The following is a 19,041-nucleotide window of genomic DNA, read 5'->3' as shown; positions in this document are numbered from 1 at the left end:
CGCGCTACTAAGTCCGCTGCACAGGCCATGGGACGGGTTATGGCTTCCGCTACGGTGGCTGAGAGGCATTTGTGGCTGACTCTTTCTGACATCAAGGAGTCTGAGCGCGCTGCGTTCCTTGACGCGCCGCTAACTCCTGCCGGCCTCTTCGGATCTTCCGTCAACGAGTTTGTGGAGAGATTCGCAGAGGACCAGAAAGCTTCGCAGGCGTTCAAGCACTTCTTGCCGAAGCGCTCCAGTTCTGCAGCTAGCCGCTCTAGACCGGCCCCACAGAGCTCTCAGTCACGCCCACCGCCTCCTGCTGCGTCATCGCGACAGCGTCAGCAACGCAGCTCGGGACCCCGTTCTCGCTCTTCAAGCCGTCGCCCCGCGCCGCGGGAGCCGCGGCAGAGGATTGCGGTGAAGCCAGAAGCCCCGAAAGCATCCTAGCACTGCTGGGAAAGCGCCGGTTTTCGAGTTCCGCTGCGGCCGAGCTCTCACCCAAGCGCGCCGCTGTTGCAGTTCCAAGAGTTGTGACTGCCTCAGTGTCTTCTGCAATGCGCAAGCCTGCACGAGTGCCCGCTTGCCTGCACACAAAAGCCGTTATCACGGCTACCCAGATGTTTCACAAAAAGAGTGTTTTTTCTGGTGTTCCGGCCACGGCCGATGGTGCTATAAATGTTGTGACGATGCCCACTCCTCAGTGCCCATCTCCACATGTAAGCACAGCCCTGCACACAGGGCCTGCGCCCATAATGTCGACTCAAGTCGGTCGCGCACACTGCATAGTAAACGTGCCCACCCCTCAGTGCCCACAATTACTATGTCACACGCGTCATGTGGTTTCTGTAAAAACGAAACCCGTGCATGCTCGTCCGGCCACGGCCGATGGTGCTATAAATACAGTGACGATGCCCACTACCCAGTGCCCATCTCCACATGTAAGCACAGCCCTGCACACAGGGCTAGCGCACATAAGATCGACACAGATCGGTCGAGCGCGCCGCATAGTAAACGTGCCCACTTCCCAGTGCCCACATACACTATGTCACATACGGCGCGGGGCTTCTGTAAAAACGAGGCCCGTGCACGTACATTCTGCACAGGCAGACAGCGAGTTGAAAGTGGTAAAAGTGCACACATGCAGCCCACGGTTACTTGCAGATATATCGAGTCCCACGGGACCCGCTCAGCCTCCCTCCAGTCGGTTAAGCGCCGGAACGGGGTCGAGGAAGAGCGATCTGCCCGCTGTGATCAGCGCGCTCCCCACCTCAGATGCGCAGCACACTCGAGCGCCGCCGTTGCCCAGTCAACAGAGCGCGTTTCGCATCCAGCCCTTAGCCATTCATGCAGATGCATGGTCAGTGCTTCCAGGGGTTTCGGATTGGGTGCTAGGCATTATAAAGAGAGGCTACTCGCTACAGTTTTCTCGACGCCCACCGCGCTTTTCAGCGCGCGTCGAAACTACGGTCAAAACAGAAGTAGCACACATACTTCGGGCCGAAATATCAAAACTGTTGAGCAAAGGGGCTGTAGAGCCTGTGTCTCAAAGCGAGGGGGGGCTGTACAGCAGATACTTTCTGGTGCCCAAGAGAGACGGGGGTCTCCGGCCCATACTGGATCTAAGACAGCTGAACAGGCATTGATGAAACGCAGTTTCAAAATGCTCACGACCAGGAAGCTCCTCGCGCAGATTCGCAGAGGGGACTGGTTCATGTCAATAGATCTGAAGGATGCGTATTTTCAAATACAGATAGCGTCAAACCACAGGCGATATTTGAGATTCGCCTTCGAGGGCCAGGCATACCAGTTTACAGTCCTACCATTCGACTTGTCCGTAGCTCCTCGTACGTTTACGAGGTGCATGGATGCAGCGCTCGCTCCTCTAAGACTCAGAGGCATACGAGTGCTGAATTATTTGGACGATTGGCTGGTTCTGACCCGATCACGAGCGGAGCTCGTGGACCACAGGGCCGTTTTACTCGATCACCTCGAGAAGCTCGGCCTCAGTGTCAATTGGACGAAGAGTTCGCTGAACCCCAGTCAGACGATCCTGTTTTTGGGTATAGTTCTGAACTCGTGTTCCATGACGGCGCGGCTGTCACCACAGCGCGCGATGGGCATTCAGCGTGCAGCGGGTTCTTTCCGCTGCGGCGCGACTGTGTCGCTCAAACACTGTCAAAAGATGCTGGGTCTCATGGTCTCAGCATCTCCGGTTCTGCGGCTGGGCCTGCTCCGCATGCGCCCCCTGCAGTTCTGGCTGAAGGCTCGGGTGCCGCGCAGAGCGTGGGCGTCTGGCCGGCTGCATTTCAAGGTCGATCAGAGCTGTGTTGCGGCTCTAGCACCTTGGACAGCGAACGGCTGGTACCGATCAGGTGTAAGCCTGGGGACTTCCCCGAGTGTGAAAATGGTGTCGACGGACGCCTCCACTTCGGGATGGGGAGCGCTGCTCGAAGGCAGACCGTCCTTTGGCCTATGGTCAGAACGGGAAAAGCTCCATCATATCAACTGCCTGGAAATGCTGGCAGTGGAGAACGCGCTGACGTGCTTTTGTCCCCATATCAAGGATCACCACGTCGTAGTCCGTTCGGACAACAAGTCCGTGGTGTCCTACATAAATCGCCAGGGCGGTCTCGGGTCCCGAAACCTGTGCAGGCTGACGGAACGCCTCCTGGTTTGGGCTCAGCGCAACGTGCGCTCGCTGAGAGCAGTGCATGTGCCTGGACTGCAGAATCTGGGTCCAGACAGGCTGTCCAGGGGCAATGTTCCTACGGGCGAATGGTCTCTACACCCGCAAACAGTCCGGCTGTTGTGGGAGAGATTTGGCATGGCGGAGGTGGACCTCTTTGCGTCCCACGAAAACGCTCACTGCCCCGCGTTCTTTTCCAAGATTGAAAGCGCGCCGTCACGGAGATGGCGGTGCTGCCCGCTTTATGCATTCCCTCCCGTTTCCCTCCTTCCGCAGGTGATAGAACGGGTGAGAGAAATGAGATGTTCAATACTGCTTGTAGCACCTCTTTGGAAGAACCAACCATGGTTCCCAGATTTGATGCAGTTAGCAGATGTCGCCCCGTGGCCGGTACCGTTGAGGAGGGACCTCCTCTCGCAGGCCAGGGGCTCGATTTGGCACCCTCAACCGGAGTTGTGGTCCCTCCATGTGTGGGCGCTCAACGGTTACCCGCTGATCTCGCAGTGGGAGTGCTAAATACCATCACTCAGGCTAGAGCTCCGTCAACACGACGTCTGTATGCCTCGAAGTGGTCGGTGTTCTCCAGCTGGTGCACAACTCGAGGTTATTCACCCCTTAGTTGTGAGGTCACAGAGGTCCTCTCCTTCCTACAGGAGCTGTTGGATAAGGGCAGAGCCCCATCCACGCTCAAAGTTTATGTGGCGGCCATCACGGCGTTTTCTGAAACGGCGTCCGGTCAGTCAATAGGAAGGAACGATTTAGTCATCCGGTTCCTCAGAGGAGCTAGGAGGCTGAATCCTCCCAGACCTCCGTCAGTCCCTATGTGGGACCTCTCGGCGGTTTTGGAGGCCTTGAAGGGTCCCCCTTTTGAGCCTATCCAATCGGTTAGCCTTCAGCATCTGTCATTCAAGACAGTATTCTTGTTGGCTCTCGCTTCTATGAAGCGTGTGGGTGATTTGCACGCGCTCTCGGTGAGCCAGTCATGCTTGGAGTTTGGGCCCAATGACTCAAGAATCATACTCAAACCTAGGCATGGTTATGTGCCGAAATCCCTCAACACACCGTTTCGGGCTCAGGTTATTGCCTTGTCTGCCCTGTCGGTGTCAGGGGAGGATGGAGACTCGAGTCTTCTTTGCCCTGTCAGGGTTTTAAGAGCTTATGTGTCTCGCTCTGCTGCCTTTCGGCAGACGGAGCAGCTGTTTGTCTCTTTCGGTGGACGTTCCAAGGGAATGGCTGTTTCGAGACAGACTCTATCCAGATGGATAGTTGACGCCATAGCGTTAGCTTACGCTTCCAGGGGCCTTCAGTGCCCGTTGGGCATCAGAGCACACTCCACAAGAGGCGTCGCCTCGTCGTGGGCGTGGTCTACTGGGATCTCCTTGCAGGATATTTGTATGGCGGCAGGTTGGGCCTCGCCGTCTACATTTATCAGGTTCTATAACCTGGAGGTCCCCGCCTTGCAAGCAAGGCTGTTGTCGGTATAGTCGAATCAGGGCCCTGAGGGGAATTCTGAGTTCACGAGCGCTATGCGCTGCTGACTGTTATATGGGCAGTATTGCGTAAGACCTGCATTGCCACATTGGTCAGGCCTTGCCTCGGCTGTGTGATGTCATTTTGCCGCATCTACGGATGCTGCTAGATATAGGACGGAGGGCTTTATCCCTTTTCTGTCCTGGACTCTCTGTGAGTCCCTCAGATGACTGTGCACTGTAAATCCTGGGCGTTGCTACAGGTTTATTGGTGTGTGATCCCTGCGCGCACGGCGTTTTACATTGGGTTCCCGTAGCGTCTTAGCTAAGACGCAGTACGAGAGAGCTCCTTTTATAGGTTGGGCCACACCCGTTTCGGCGGGAAGTGGCAAGAAGGGTCTCATTGGTCTGATGTTGCATCAGCCTGTGCTCGATAGGCTGTGCAGTTGCCGCAGAACAAGCCAATGAGCGAACGAGTTGTCTCGCCTATGGCTGTGTACTGCTGCAAATGCGCTTTACAAAAATACAAAATTAAGGATAATTTTTTGCTTCAGTATTTCGTGAAAAGAGACTTTTCCCGTAGCGTCTTAGGTAAGACGCAGTACTCGTTCGCTCTTCTAGAGAGAACCGAGGTTACGTTTAGTAACCGAGTACGTTTGTTCATGTCATGTGTCCATCTTTGTCCGTTATAAATAGTCAGGTTTTTGTCCTTGTGCCTTTGTCATGTATTGACATATGTATCTGCTGGCGGTGAGTCCTGTCTGTTCATGCCACGTCAAGTCTGTTTCTGTCAAGCCTGTTTCTGGTTTGGATTATGTTTGGATGTTTTGGATTGCACCTGTAAATAAACTGCACTTGGGTTCTCATTATGCTCGCCTTCATTGGACTATCTGTAACACGACAAAGGCACAAGGTCAAAAACCTGACTACTTATAACAGACAAAGATGGACACATGACATGAACAAACCAATGGGGAACAAGGCAGATGACTAAGACAACCAATGAGTAAACAGAACTGATAAATGACAAGACAAACCAATCAGAACATTACACAATGAACAAGAGGAACCAATCGTATGAAGACAAGAGGGCAAGGGAAGCATGTTACAAACAATAACAAAAGAAAAGACATGAAAACATGAACATGAAACAAAACAGACATTACAGGAACATAAAATGAAAAGTGAATATTGGGGCTCCTTTACACATATCTAAAGGCACCATATTCAAATTTGAATGTAAGCGTAAATAATATTTGAGCTCTGGTGGATAGTAGTTCAAATAGTAGAGTCTGTGGCAATGCCATTGTACACTGAATGCAATGTAAGCACTTTTGGATTAAATCATCTACTTAATACATAAAATGTAATTATCAGTGAATAAATGTAGGTCACATTATCACATGACTCCAAAATACATCATACAAGTCAAACTATAAATTCCTAGATACATACAGTACATCATGTCTTTATAGGCCCTTTCACACTGCGATTCCGGCAAATACACGGGTAAAGTGTTCCGGCAATTGTTCCCCGGTCGCTAGATTTTGCACTTTCACACTGCCAGTGATTACCCGGGATATGTGCGTGCTTTCACACAGAACCCGTAAAGATCCCTTAATGACACCTGACATCAGGGCGTGACGTAATGTACGAGTCGAAAACGCTAGGCACTTTATACTTTCACTCAAGCTAGTAAACGATCTCAGCGTCGGCGCGGAAAGTGAGGAACAAACTGATCTCTGCTTCATTACAGTTTGCACATATTTACGTGCGTCATCACTTCGACACGGCATTAGATCTGGCTTTTGTTCACACAGCGCTCGTCCTGGGACTGAACCCGGCAATGTTACTAGGTCCCCGACCCGGGTTCAATGCTGGAATCAATCCCAGGACGTGTTTGCTTTCACACAGAAGGCGACCCGGCAATGTTCCATCAATTTGCCGGGTCCGACGTGCAGTGTGAAAGGGGCTTTTGACAGCTGTGGTCATTATGAACTGTCATTGTAAAGAAAAGATTTCTCCTTACAAAATATCTCCTTTTGCATTTCTTGGAAACGATAACAGCATGCAAATTACATAAGAATGACTAAATACTGACAGAGTTTTGTATTTGGGTGTACTATTCCCTTTCAGTCAGCAAATCATTTTAAGATAACACATTGTGAACCATAGCTGCTAAATCAAAGTGCAAGTAACTGTACATAACACAGCTCATACAGCATCACTAAACCAGTCAAGAGAGAAGGGAATGGACTTACCATCAATAACTTGTCTCAGTCGTTTATTTAGCTCTTCCACTTTGTTCTGTAACAGACAGAGCCACAGTGACTCCAGGTTATAGCCTCTTACTAGGGTCACTTTCAATGCCCTCTGCCCCCTACTTTTTGAACGCAACTGCAAAAGATTAAAGGTGAAAACCTCCAGCAATAGATCTACATCTGAGCAGAAGGCAAAAGCACTTTTAGAGGCAAGGGAAGGAATCACTTTGATCCAATAAAAGAAATTGGAAATGTTAAAATAATCTTTAGGTCAGGGGTTTCCAAACCATTCCTTGAGCCTCCCCAGCTCTACACATTTTCAGATGTCTTCATTATTTAACCCAGCTGATTTAAGTCATCAGCTGAATATTAGTTTTCTGTCATGTGACTGGCGCAGAGACCTGTACAAACATCCAGAGAACTGCAGTACATACTTGTGACATTTCTGTTTGTTTATATTTATACTTGTCACATTTCTATTTATTTACATATATATTTTTATAGTGCTTTTGCCACAAGTCGGTCAGGCTCACCAATCAGCCAATCCCAACCCACTCCCTCACCAGAATTCTACACACCGGCACCTGTGCACAATTATCCCATCTGATCACCTCCACATAAAAACACATACCTCAGTCAATCAGTTGTCTGATCTTGTAGCTGCATAGCGGAACCTCTAAGCTACCTGTATTGACTCACTACAAACCTTGCTACTTACCTTTCATTGACTCCTTCTCCTAGACCCCTGTGTTTCTCCAGTGTCTCTCCAGCATCTCTCCCGAGTGTCTCCTATGACCCATTCTGAAGTTCTTCTCCCCTGTACGAACCCTGAGGTAGGGCTGTGCAAAAAATCAAATGCGATTTTCATGCACATCTCATCAGTAAAGACGCTCCTGTAATTAGAAGTATATCTTCAGCACGTGTGTTCAGATCAGGGTTGCCAGGTTTTCACAACAAATCCTGCCCAGTTGCTTCTCAAAACTAGTCCAAAACTAGCCCAATCGCGTTTCCAGAAGGTTCCCCGATAAAAAATTGCTTCCCGGGGTTCAAATATACGTTTTTTAACAGGGTTGCCTTGGTAAAATTTAGGGGCTAAATATCACGTTATTTTTATTGGGGTCGATTTGACCCGCGGACATGAAAAACAACCACAGACTTGGCAACACCGGTTGGCATTTACTACACCGAGCCGTAATTCACTGACAATCTACACAAAATCGATGTTAAAATGTTAAAATCGCAGGCGATTCTTTGTCGATTTTGAAAACAATTTTGTGTTAGCTGTCGGTAGACTACGGCTCTGTGTAGTAACTGCCACTCCACCTGTACCAGTGTTGCCAAGTCTGCGATTGTTTTTCATGTCTGCGGTTTGAAGCAACCCCAATACCAATAACGTGATATTTAGCCCCTAAAATGCAAATTTTACCAGGGAAACCCTTCCAAAAAAATTATATTTTAACCCCGGGAAGCAATTTTTATCGGGGAACCTCCCGGAAACGCGATTGGGCTAGTTTTGGACTAGTTTTAAGAAGCAACTGGGCAGGATTTGTTGTGAAAACCTGGCAACCCTGATCTGGACGCACGTGCTGGAGATATACTTCTAATTACAGGAGCATCTTTACTGATGAGATGCGCATGAAAATCGCATTCGATTTTTTGCACAGCCCTACCCTGAGGTGTGTGCAACGTGTCTGTTTTCCTGGTCACCCTACCGACGGCTCTGGAAATCCCTATCCTATTCATACTACCGGAACCAGCTTCATCAGTTTACCATATCCTCTGCATCTCTCCCGCATTCTGCTCAGAACACCCACAATAAACGTAACAAATTTTTACCTTCTGTCCCAGTGTCCGTGTGTTACAGAAGATAGGAATGCTACAGAAGACGAGCAAGCGGGACCCGTTTCAAGAGCTGGTGGATTCGTTACGGTGAGTGCTACAACCAAACATCCGCCAGTCTCCCTGGTCCGGGCACAACCAGCACAACACGATACTTCCGGGTCTCCACCTCGTGTGGTGTTTTCGAGCCCCATCACCAGACCAGCGCCCTTCGCTGGCACAGCGGAGGATTGCAATGGGTTCCTTCTTCAACGTTTACTCGCCATCCATACCCATATATCCCTCTGAACCCAGACTCCACCTCCAACTGGCGACGTTCGATGATTCCCAAGGCCTGGAAAGTTTTATTCAGCAAGCCACCAGATGTGCAAATCGTATACAATCCTGCCTCCAGGAGTGCTCACCAGCCAGCCCAACAACTCGTTATCACTGTGCCAATACCCAGATCCCTCCTGAGAACGATCCCGAACCCATGCAGACCAACTCCAATTGCCTAACCCCCAAGGAACGTCAAAGACGGATGACCCACAGCTTGTGCCTTTACAGTGGGGTCCCGTCCAGTTGGATGCTTGCAGCCCTGCATAGATTATAGAGCACTCAATCAGATCATCATCAAGTTCCGGTATCCACTTCCCCTCATCCTAGCCACTTTGGAACAACTCAGAGGAGCCACCGATATTCACCAAACTAGACCTACGCAGTGCTTATAATCTCATCAGCTTTCGTAAGGGAGATGAGTGGAAAACGGCATTCGTGACCCCAACTGGCCACTACGAATACCGGGTCATGCCATATGTCCTTGTCAATGTCCCCTCTATCTTTCAAGACTTCATACACGCAGTGCTCCAGGAGTATCTCAAGAGCTTCGTGATTGTATATATTGATGACATCCTTATTTACTCCCGGAGCCTCGCCGAACATCGCGTGCATGTAAGATCTCCGAGAATTCAACCTCTTCCTCAAAGCCGAAAAATGCACATTTCATCAATCGTCCATTCACTTCCTGGGTTACATCATTAATGAAACCGGTATCCACATGGACGAGGGGAAGATTGAAGCCATTACCTCCTGGCCACAACCATCAAAGAACTCCAATGCTTGCTAGGACTTGCAAACTTCTACCGCCGATTCATCAAAAATTACAGTACCATCACCAGTTTTATAACCAATCTCCTCCGTAATAAGCCCAAGTCTCTGTCCTGGACTCCAGCCGCCACTGAAGCTATCACTACCCTGAAACTGGCTTTCACCACCACTACCCTCCTTGTACATCCGGACCCTGAACTCCCTTTCGTGGCTAAAGGAAGCCTCCACCACTGGAGTGGGAGCAGTTCTCTCCCAGCGGCAGGGTTCTCCTTCTCAACTCCATCCATGTGTCTTCTTCTCCAGGATGCTCAGCCCGGCAGAGAGAAATTATGACATTGGAAACCGTGAGTTACTGGCCATTAAATTTGCACTGGAAGAATGGCGACACTGGCTAGAGGGTGCGACTGATCCATTTACTGTCCTCACGGACCATAAGAACTTACAGTATCTTAGAGAATCCAAACTAAAAATTCCTGCCAAGCTTGATGGGCACTTTTCTTCACCAGGTTAAATTTCTCAATCTCTTACAGACCTGGACCTCGAAATATCAAGGCCGATGCCCTGTCCCGTCTCCATGGTCCCGAGGAAGGTACAGAAGAACCCGAAAACATAATACCTACTCAACTTATTTCCAGCCCCTTTCAGTGGTCCTTTCCGCAAGTCGCTGCGGAAGTCCCTCCTGCTGCTCCGCCGGGCTGCCCCCCAGGATGTCGGTATGTCCCATGTAACCAACGCACTTCGCTCATTCTAACCACCCATACATCCATAGGTACTGGTCACCCTGGGGCTGACGCAACTCTTTCACTACTCAAAGACCGCTTCTGGTGGCCCAACATAGCAGCAGATGTCAGAAGGTTTGTCCATGGATGCACCGAGTGCGCCATATCCAAGAGTCCCCGTCACCTACTGGTAAAGTCGATCCACTTTCCATTCCCAACTGTCCTTGGTCACACCTAGGAGTGGATTTCATCACAGATCTGCCTCCATCTGACGGTAACACCTGTATCCTAGTAATACATTAGTGGATGGATAGTGGATAGATTCTCTAAATGCTGCAGCCTCATTCCCCTACAGGGTCTGCCCACAGCCCTAGAAACTGCTTTTCAATTGGGTATTCCGCCCGTTTGGTCTCCCAGAGGAGATAGTAATAATGATAATAATAATAATAATAATTCCTTACATTTATATAGCACTTTTCTAGGCACTCAAAGCACTTTACATAGTCAGGGGGTATCTCCTCATCCATCCCCAGTGTGCAGCATCCACCTGGATGATGCAACGGCAGCCATAGTGCACCAGAATGCCCACAACACAGCAGCTTCAGACCGTGTCAGACTGTGGACCCAAGTTCATCTCCCATGTATGGAAGGCTTTCTTTTCTCTCCTGGGTGTGACCCATAAGCCTCTCATCTGGTTACCACCCCCAATCAAATGGTCAAACAGAGCGGAAAATACAGGAGATAGGATGGTTTCTCCTGACTTTCTGCCATGGCCATCAGGACTCCTGGAACCAGTTCCTAGGCTGGGCCGAGGGGTAGGACAGACGAGGTGAGAGAAAAGGAGATGGAATGATTAGGAGCGACAGAGACAGGGAGAGAGAGAAAAAAAATAGTTCCGGTTCCCAGACGCACTGCCGCTCGGCCCTCCACCAGCTGGGTGAACTCCTTCGCGGTGCCTGGCGGCGGCACTGGACGGCCCTCGGTGGACAGCAAGACACTCCTCCAATGCAGGAGTCCCCCGTTCCCTGCTCCTCCCAATTCCACCAAGGGTGGCAGCAGGCTCCGGCCCCCTGGCGAACGGCGGCGACTGCTCCGCCCCCTCACGGACGGCAGCCGACCCTCCACATCACGGGCGGCCAGCAGCGAGCTCGTCCGTCCCCGGCAACTCAATCCAGCCCACCGCCTCGAGCATCCACAGCGCCCGACTGCTACGCCTGCTCGATGGCACCGCGGGTTCACCCCAGCGGTGAGGGATCTTTGGCAGTGCGTCCCTCCTTCCTCCCGGGCTTCGGCACCAATTTAATAATGTTCTTTCGTGGGAACAAGGAGGCGGGAACCGGCGGACAATCAAAATGAAACTTTAATTACAAAATAAAGACAAAACAGCACGGCAGCCTCTCACGGACGACTGCCGCGCACAAACAAAACATACAATAAAACCCAGCCCCGGTCCTCTCTCGTCCTTCAGTGTCATCACTCCTATTTTATATCCTTCCAGTCTCCTCCGTGGGAATCGAGACCGGTGAGCGTCGCAGGTGTCGCTGATTTCCAATCACTCCACCGGCCTCGCTCCGTTCCCACAGCTCTCGGCCCTACCCCACTCATCACATTAAGCTACCTGTATTACAGCCAGAGGCTGTGACACTTCTGAACGCCACACCACCAATCTAACCTGCACCTGTTCTTTTACTACACTGGTCACAGTACTTTACATACATGTATTTGCACTATTCATATTTTTGCACAGACTGCACATGGTTAAAGCTATTACACTATAAACTGTCTATAGTTGTTACTGTACAAGCACAGTAAACTATTTCTTCAAAAAATATTGCAATATTGTTATTTTGCATAGAATACATTGTTCAACAATATTTTTGCACACTCATCCAACTGTATTTATTACCACTGTTCTCACGTTCCTGCTGTTCATAATGTATATATAATCCTTCATTGCTCTGTTCATAATGTACATACAATCCCTACATTGCATTCCTATTTATATTCTGTATATACTCTGATCAATATTGTATATAGCAACTCCACTGTACATTCTTTATATCATAGCTTTACTTACTCTGCACTTTTATGTATATAAAACACTATATTCTTGCACTTCTGGTTAGATGCTAACTGCATTTCTTTAGCTCTGTACTATTACTCTGCATAATGACAATAAAGTTGAATCTAATCTAATCTAATTATTATTAGTAGTAGTAGCCCTTTATTTTCACTAGTCACAAGTACCAGCGAAATTTGCCATCAACCTGTCGATACATGGGGGGGGTCAAGGTAATCCAGTGCAGGCAGCAGCCGTCCTACCCTGCAGCTATTAAAGCACTGGTCACAGTCTCGCTTGCCAGACTGGCGGTACAAAGCAGCGAAGGCGAGGGATTGGGGTGCGGAAGTGAGTGCATATCTGTTTATATGTAAGAGTTTGTGTATTAGTAGGCCTGGAGATTTGCGATTCTCTCTAGATGCCTTAGTTCACAGATTATACAGCGTCACAGCAAGTTGCCATGGAGACAGCCTTGGTCAGGTCCTAGACAGAGTCAACAATCAGCAGGTGTCTGTGGGAGAGGGGGGAGGAACGCGAGAGAAGTCTTGCTGCAATGCTCGCCCGGGAGATTTGTTCCAAGCTAGCCAAGGCCAGATGGTATAGAAAGCTGAAAGAAGATAAGATACCAGTTGTTTGGTCTAGTAGCCGCATTCCATTTGGCGGTCACTATGATTGTTAATTTGTCCATTTTTGGTCTCCAAATTTTCCAGTTTCCTTACCAAAGCCGTGAGCTTCTTCGTGATGGTATCCATATTGTGGTTAATAGTCTCAGTCTTGCAGCCTTGTGAGGCTCAAAACATCCATGTGTCCAACTGTGTCCATGTGTTACATCTTTATACTATACAGATTATGTCAGAGCAGCTTTACATTGGTAAGCAGGAAAATTATTCTGTCACTGTAAGCAATCATTTTTCAAATTAAAGTCTGTACATTGATTATGTGATATGTGAACCAACTGCACCTACTGCGTATTAAAATCACTTAATCAATAAAAAGTCACTAAAACTTGGGACATTCTAAAACACCTAACATGAAAAATGCTTAACATGGTTTAATGTATTACGTAAGTGTTATTAAATTACCACATATCAAAATATAGCCTATATACAGGCAAGCACATGACCTTAGAATATGAACATACATCTTAATGTATTAAGCCATATTACGCATATTATTATTATATTTATAATGGTTTTCTATGGGAAAATGCTTAATGTGCAATTTAGTGCTTTGTGTTCATATTCTGGGTGAATCTGTTAACCTGCATATAGTTCACATTATCACTGAGGTATATAATGAATTTTGTCTTTTAATATCACTAACTACATTAGTACTTAGTACAAACTTGGTAAAAATGAATGGCAATCATTGGAGAACAGCTTTGTTTTGCCCTCCAGTTGGGCATTTTTACAACTATGAATTGTAGAGTACTCCATTTGCAGTGCTGGGGAAGCTCTGAAAACACTTTGAAAACCCTTGATTTAGACATTTCTAGAGAAAAGCAATGGCAGCCAACTTTTATTTGTGAGCAGGACTCAAAGGGGAAAAAATACAGACATTAAAGAATGCAACAGTGATAACTGATTAAATCATGTGTACATGAACATGAAGCAGACTTTATGAGATTTTTTTGAGTGTTTGGCAACTAAAATTCAATTGTGATATTATGTAAGATGTAACAGTAGAGACTTTAGAGTCTAGTCACCCACCTCTTAATTAATACTGCAATAATAAAATGGTGCTCAATAATTCCTGAACTGCCATTTTTCAATAGAAACAAATATTCTTCTATCATTTCTCAAGAATGTAGTGCTTGCCCATGGTTGCTATGCGATTACATAGCACTCTAGATGGTTGCTAGCACACTGCTGAGTGGTTCCCAAGGGGTCCCAAAATAAGATGTTGGTCCCTACTTCAGTAAAACTGCTTAAGTAGTTAGCTTGTTTTATGCCCGCCAGATAAAAATGGAAAATGTGTTAAGTTACACATCAAAACTAAATATTATTTAAGTATGAACAACAGTAATGGCAGTAATTATAATCCTTAGCAAACATATAATTTTAAGTTCTCAGAATAAACATTTCCTAATAGACACGTAAGAAGATTTATCAAGATCTGAAAATACTCTATTGCTGACCTTGTCTTCACAGGTGCAGCCCAGGTCATCATTAAGAGATGTGATTGGTCCTGCAGGGTTTGGCTTGGACACTTCTTCAGGCATGCTGGGTATGTGTACAGGGGCCCTCAAGAGCTGGTTAAGGCTACCATGAGTACCATTATTAGGAGCAGGCTTCAAGTCAAGGAGATCTGGGAAACATGGAGGCAAAATATCTTATGTGCACACTGTAAAGCATTAAACAATCAAGTTATTGATTGAGTTGCCAAGTATGCATTTTTATGGTATTGACAACTTTTACATATTTGTTGTGGGTATTCTTTATTTTTGAAAAATAGAAAGGAATTTATTTGAATTTGAATTACATTTATATAAAATTATCTGCTTTTAATTAATTCATATCATACCTAACTGATCCCTGATGCCAGACACACTTTACTCTCTACGCCACTAATACATTGATTAATATAAAGAAATATTGTGCAAGCAGAAATAAGATAATTATGGGTAATAAATGAAGCAGCATGATGTTGTATGCGTTTTTGTATTTATTATTAAACTATTTATTATTGAGCATGTCCTGCTCAAATTTAATTTAATTACAACTATACATGTCTACATGTAAAAATGTCAGGTGACTGTAAAGTTTTTCTATGGTGGTTAACTTGGCAAATTTGTTTATGCTTTGAGGAGTTTACATTATGCAAAACTATGAATAAAGAGAAGTGATTTTGTACTGAAACTCAAAATTAATGTTGTAATCAGGAACACTACAGAATGAAGAAAATAAAGATGTTCTCACCACACATGACATTATAAAGCTCAATATTTTCAAACGGTGGAATTTTTGTCTTGAATTTGAAAGATGGTCCATACCCAAGGAAAATGGTCTGAAAAGTAGATTAAAGTAGGTCACTTATTAACCACAAAGTTTAACACAACATTTTCAGTTATATATATGAAAATAAAAACAGAAACCTGCATGCTGTTGATTTTATTGTCATATCCGTGATCACCAGCAAACCCACATTTCCCCGGATTCCTTTTTGATTCATAGAACTTCCTATATCAGAGAGAGACAACATCACTGAGAAATTGAGGTTACTTCATGTCAAAGAAAAACATTTTTCAACTATATAAACATCAAACCTTGTTTTCCTCCCACTCCTACATAAAAATGTGTTTCAAACATTTATTTATTAGAGTCAATGACTTTTTAACGACAAGTTAGTATTTGTAGATGAAATGCTTAAATACTAGGCTAAACATAAAAGTCCACTGTTTAAATTCCTTAGAATAAATCAGTATTTAAAAGTTGCTGAGCATGCTTGGTAAAGCTACTTGGCAGAACCCAAATGACTTAAGTACACTAAACCTGAGTAATCACCCGACTGTAAACCCTTCATTTTTACTCAGTGGAGAGAATACACTACAGTAAATCCAGGGATTCCAGGAATAAGTGTTCGTCCCATGTCGCATTTTCAAATAACAAATGAGAAACTGCTCGTAAATATTTTATTTGATTTCAGTTTTTAAAACCTGACTAGTTAATTTAATGTTATGCTTCATGAAAAGACCTAGGCTGCCCAACTTATAAAGTAGTTCACTTCATGGAACCACCAATTAGACAGGACTATATCTCCACCAGTCTGCCTCAATGCTTGCTTTCATTTGGGGCTCTACTGTCGGCCAAACCAAACAGAGGAGGTTGTCTGAACCCTGCTGTAAGGTACCGTTTCTGGATCTGCCTCTCTGTTTCTGCATCCACATCTCTGCTGGAAGCATTGGAAATTATTGGATAATTACAGTGTCCTCATCGTTTTTTGTTTTGTTTAGTTTTTTGGAGTTTATAGGATCCCATTTAAGTATCAAACGAGCATACTAGGGTCTACGGTGTCATTAGGAGCATCTAAGGCAAGGGAAAAACTAAAAAGGTACTTCTATTGCATATAATTTATTTATAAAAATAATTTCCTTAATTAGTATTTTTCCAACAGCAAAATATCTGAACAAACCTAAAACAAGACAAATCTAAATCACAGGCAAACCTGATATTAATACTTATTTTCAGAGAATATATCTTGATTTAGGCACATTTTTCTTACGCAGAAATCTAATAACATTTAGTGAGGTTCATGCTAAAATAAGACAAAAGGGTAACAGTTTACAATAAGGAATCATTTAGGTATCATGAACTGTGTGTAACAATGAACAATATCAATCCAGGTTAATTTAATTTCCGCATTAATACTTTTTTAGCATTTCAAGTTTGTAACGTAATATTAGTGAATGTATTATTAACTAATATGATTATATATATATATATATATATAATCATATTAGTTAATAATATATATATATAATATATATATATATTATCATATTAGTTAATAATACATATATATATATATATATATATATATATATATATATATATATATATATCGATATATATATAGATATATAGATATATATATAAACTAATATTTATTTAAATTAACATTAAACTTGATTAATCAGTGCTGTAAAAAAAAGTTCATTGTTTTTTGTTTTGTTTTTCATGATACACAACGTGTTAACTAATGTTTATCTTGTTTTAGGGATGTTTTGGTATTTGTATTAGAAAAAAAAATTATAATTTTGCATAGTAGGTTTAAGCATCTCTATCAATCAAGAAACTTGATACATTTGGACATTTTAACCATTTTAGCCATGAAGACTGAAATGTTATTATGTGGTAGGCAATATACCGTGCTATGTGCCATTTCCTCTCAACCATCAAGTGAACCTCCTCAATTCTGTGGTTGTTGGCATAATGCAAACGTTTGGGAAGATGTTGCTTCAAGTATGGTTTGAAGTGCTGGTCTGGCTTTTTACACTGTAGGAGAAACAAGTTTCATGTTTGTGAAGAAGAACAGTGCATTCTGTACTGAAATTACATTTTAAATGAAACCATTTATTTAATCAATTAAGTGGTCCCAAAATATATTTAGAGACTATTTGAGACTAAAGTCACATAAATAATATCAGAATTTCCTCAAAACTAACTTTGTTTTTTGAAAATATTTTTGCAAAGAGTTTTATCTAACTTTTGATGTTCTGCTCAACTTCACAGCGATGTAGCAGCAGAGTAAACACAGATGTAGGTCATCACATTAATTATGGAGTCTCTTAATTTTGACAAACAGAAACAGTTTTCTTATAAAAAGGTTTGGTAAAGTATAATGTAAATTTACAAAAGCATACTATTATAAAGTATTTTACAGAAAGTCACTCACCGTGAGGTTTGCTACAATTGCTTTTGAATCATCTAGAGAGAGAGAAAAAAAATAATTGTTTTGATGCCTGATACTTTTAAAACAAATTAACTTCTATAAATTGTGCACTGTACTCTATTCTAATGTCCTTACAAATTCACATGCTCTCAACACATTTTTCTCTTGTAATGTGACATTTAATTAACCCAGCTCACACATCAGCCACAAAGGGAAAATTCTTTAGGCACATGAAGTATACAACATTTTTCTAAGGACTAACGTGTGCTGATTGTGTCACAAATGTAAATTTGGTTTCATGTTGGGTTAAAAAAATGAAATGTAACAAAACTTGAAATGTAACAAAATTTGTAAAAACAACAACAACATCAACATATTGATTTTAAGGGATAATATTTCCTGTTAACAAGATGTTGTGATTTCTAAGATAACTAGGCCAGGGCAGGCCAGAACTCTCATTCTGGTTTTTAATTGCTAACATTTAGAGTTGTTTGGATTTCGGGCTCTGATTCTTCCCAGAGACCCAGGAATTAGGATGATGTCCTCAGTATTGTACATGTATGAGCTCAGGAATTCTGTCCGGTCACAATGAGCTTCCTCCATGCCTGAAGAAGGAAATATATATAAAATATTTATACAAATATTATATGAAATATTAAATATTTATCTACAAATAAAATTGTATAATTATAGAAACCACAAACAAGGATTTCTTAATGTGGTACCATGGTCTCCAACCAAGATGATATTGACACAACGGTGCAGTTTCATCTGTTTCAGGCCATTCATTAGCTGTCCAATCACCTTATCAATATCCTTCAGTGCACTGTCAATCTGTAGAATGAAACAACATCTGTGTAATGCTCAATGTCAAAGATACACCAGCAACATCAATAGTCTTAAAACTTCAGATTTGCTTGAAACTAAATTTCTATTCACACACTATAGAAAGTGAATGTAAGCAGTTTTTGCAATGAGTCTGTATTTGTTCGCATTACTGTTACATTTGCAGCATGACCATATGTGTTTATATGAGTATGTATGTGACTGAAGCAGGTGCGACAAGGCCAGTCAACTAATCTTCCAAACTATTAGAACTGGTGGTGGTTGAGGAGATTACCCCCTTCTATATAAAGTGCTTTGAGTGCCCAGAAAAGCACTACAGTATATAAATGTAAGGAATTATTATTATTAATTATTATTATTTACTGTAGACTCTGCTTACCTCAGTGCTGTGGGGTCCTAGTTTGTGGCCATAGGAATCCAACTGTTCAGAATGCATTGCATAAACATATGGCCTGCAAACACACACACACTGTTACCTTTTAACACCCCCCCCCAGCCAAAAAATAAAACAAAACAAACAGTGACAGTACTGCTGTAGGGTCAAAGTTACTATAAGGCAAAGTCTAACCTTAAGGCAAATAAAAACTAATAACATGAGTCTTAAGATAACTCCATGAACCTAAAAAAAAGAAATACATGGAGCAATGTTTCTGTAGGCAAAGTTTCATGTCACATTCACTATAAAACACAGAGATCTGAATTT

General features: G+C 44.0%; 1 protein-coding gene across 4 annotated transcripts in view; it reads right to left on the bottom strand.

Annotated features, from left to right (window-relative positions):
• The window catches only part of enpp2 (ectonucleotide pyrophosphatase/phosphodiesterase 2), a 49,606-nt gene that overhangs the window by 19,798 nt on the left and 10,767 nt on the right, over positions 1 to 19,041 (bottom strand). For 2 of the 4 annotated variants that reach the window (XM_059560538.1, XM_059560537.1), the window contains exons 11-19: positions 18,718 to 18,790; positions 18,218 to 18,326; positions 17,972 to 18,097; positions 17,496 to 17,527; positions 16,968 to 17,095; positions 15,196 to 15,280; positions 15,020 to 15,107; positions 14,239 to 14,408; positions 6,399 to 6,534 (exon numbers count right to left, since the gene is read on the bottom strand). In XM_059560538.1, coding sequence (XP_059416521.1) covers positions 6,399 to 6,534; positions 14,239 to 14,408; positions 15,020 to 15,107; positions 15,196 to 15,280; positions 16,968 to 17,095; positions 17,496 to 17,527; positions 17,972 to 18,097; positions 18,218 to 18,326; positions 18,718 to 18,790 — 947 coding nt within the window. The remainder of the gene's footprint in view (positions 1 to 6,398; positions 6,535 to 14,238; positions 14,409 to 15,019; positions 15,108 to 15,195; positions 15,281 to 16,967; positions 17,096 to 17,495; positions 17,528 to 17,971; positions 18,098 to 18,217; positions 18,327 to 18,717; positions 18,791 to 19,041) is intronic. The other 2 variants (XM_059560540.1, XM_059560539.1) reach the window with 1 other exon arrangement.

Source organism: Carassius carassius, chromosome 10 (assembly GCF_963082965.1).
Source record: "Carassius carassius chromosome 10, fCarCar2.1, whole genome shotgun sequence".
Classification (NCBI taxonomy): Eukaryota; Metazoa; Chordata; class Actinopteri; order Cypriniformes; family Cyprinidae; genus Carassius; species Carassius carassius.
This window is presented reverse-complemented; position numbering and strand designations above follow the sequence as displayed.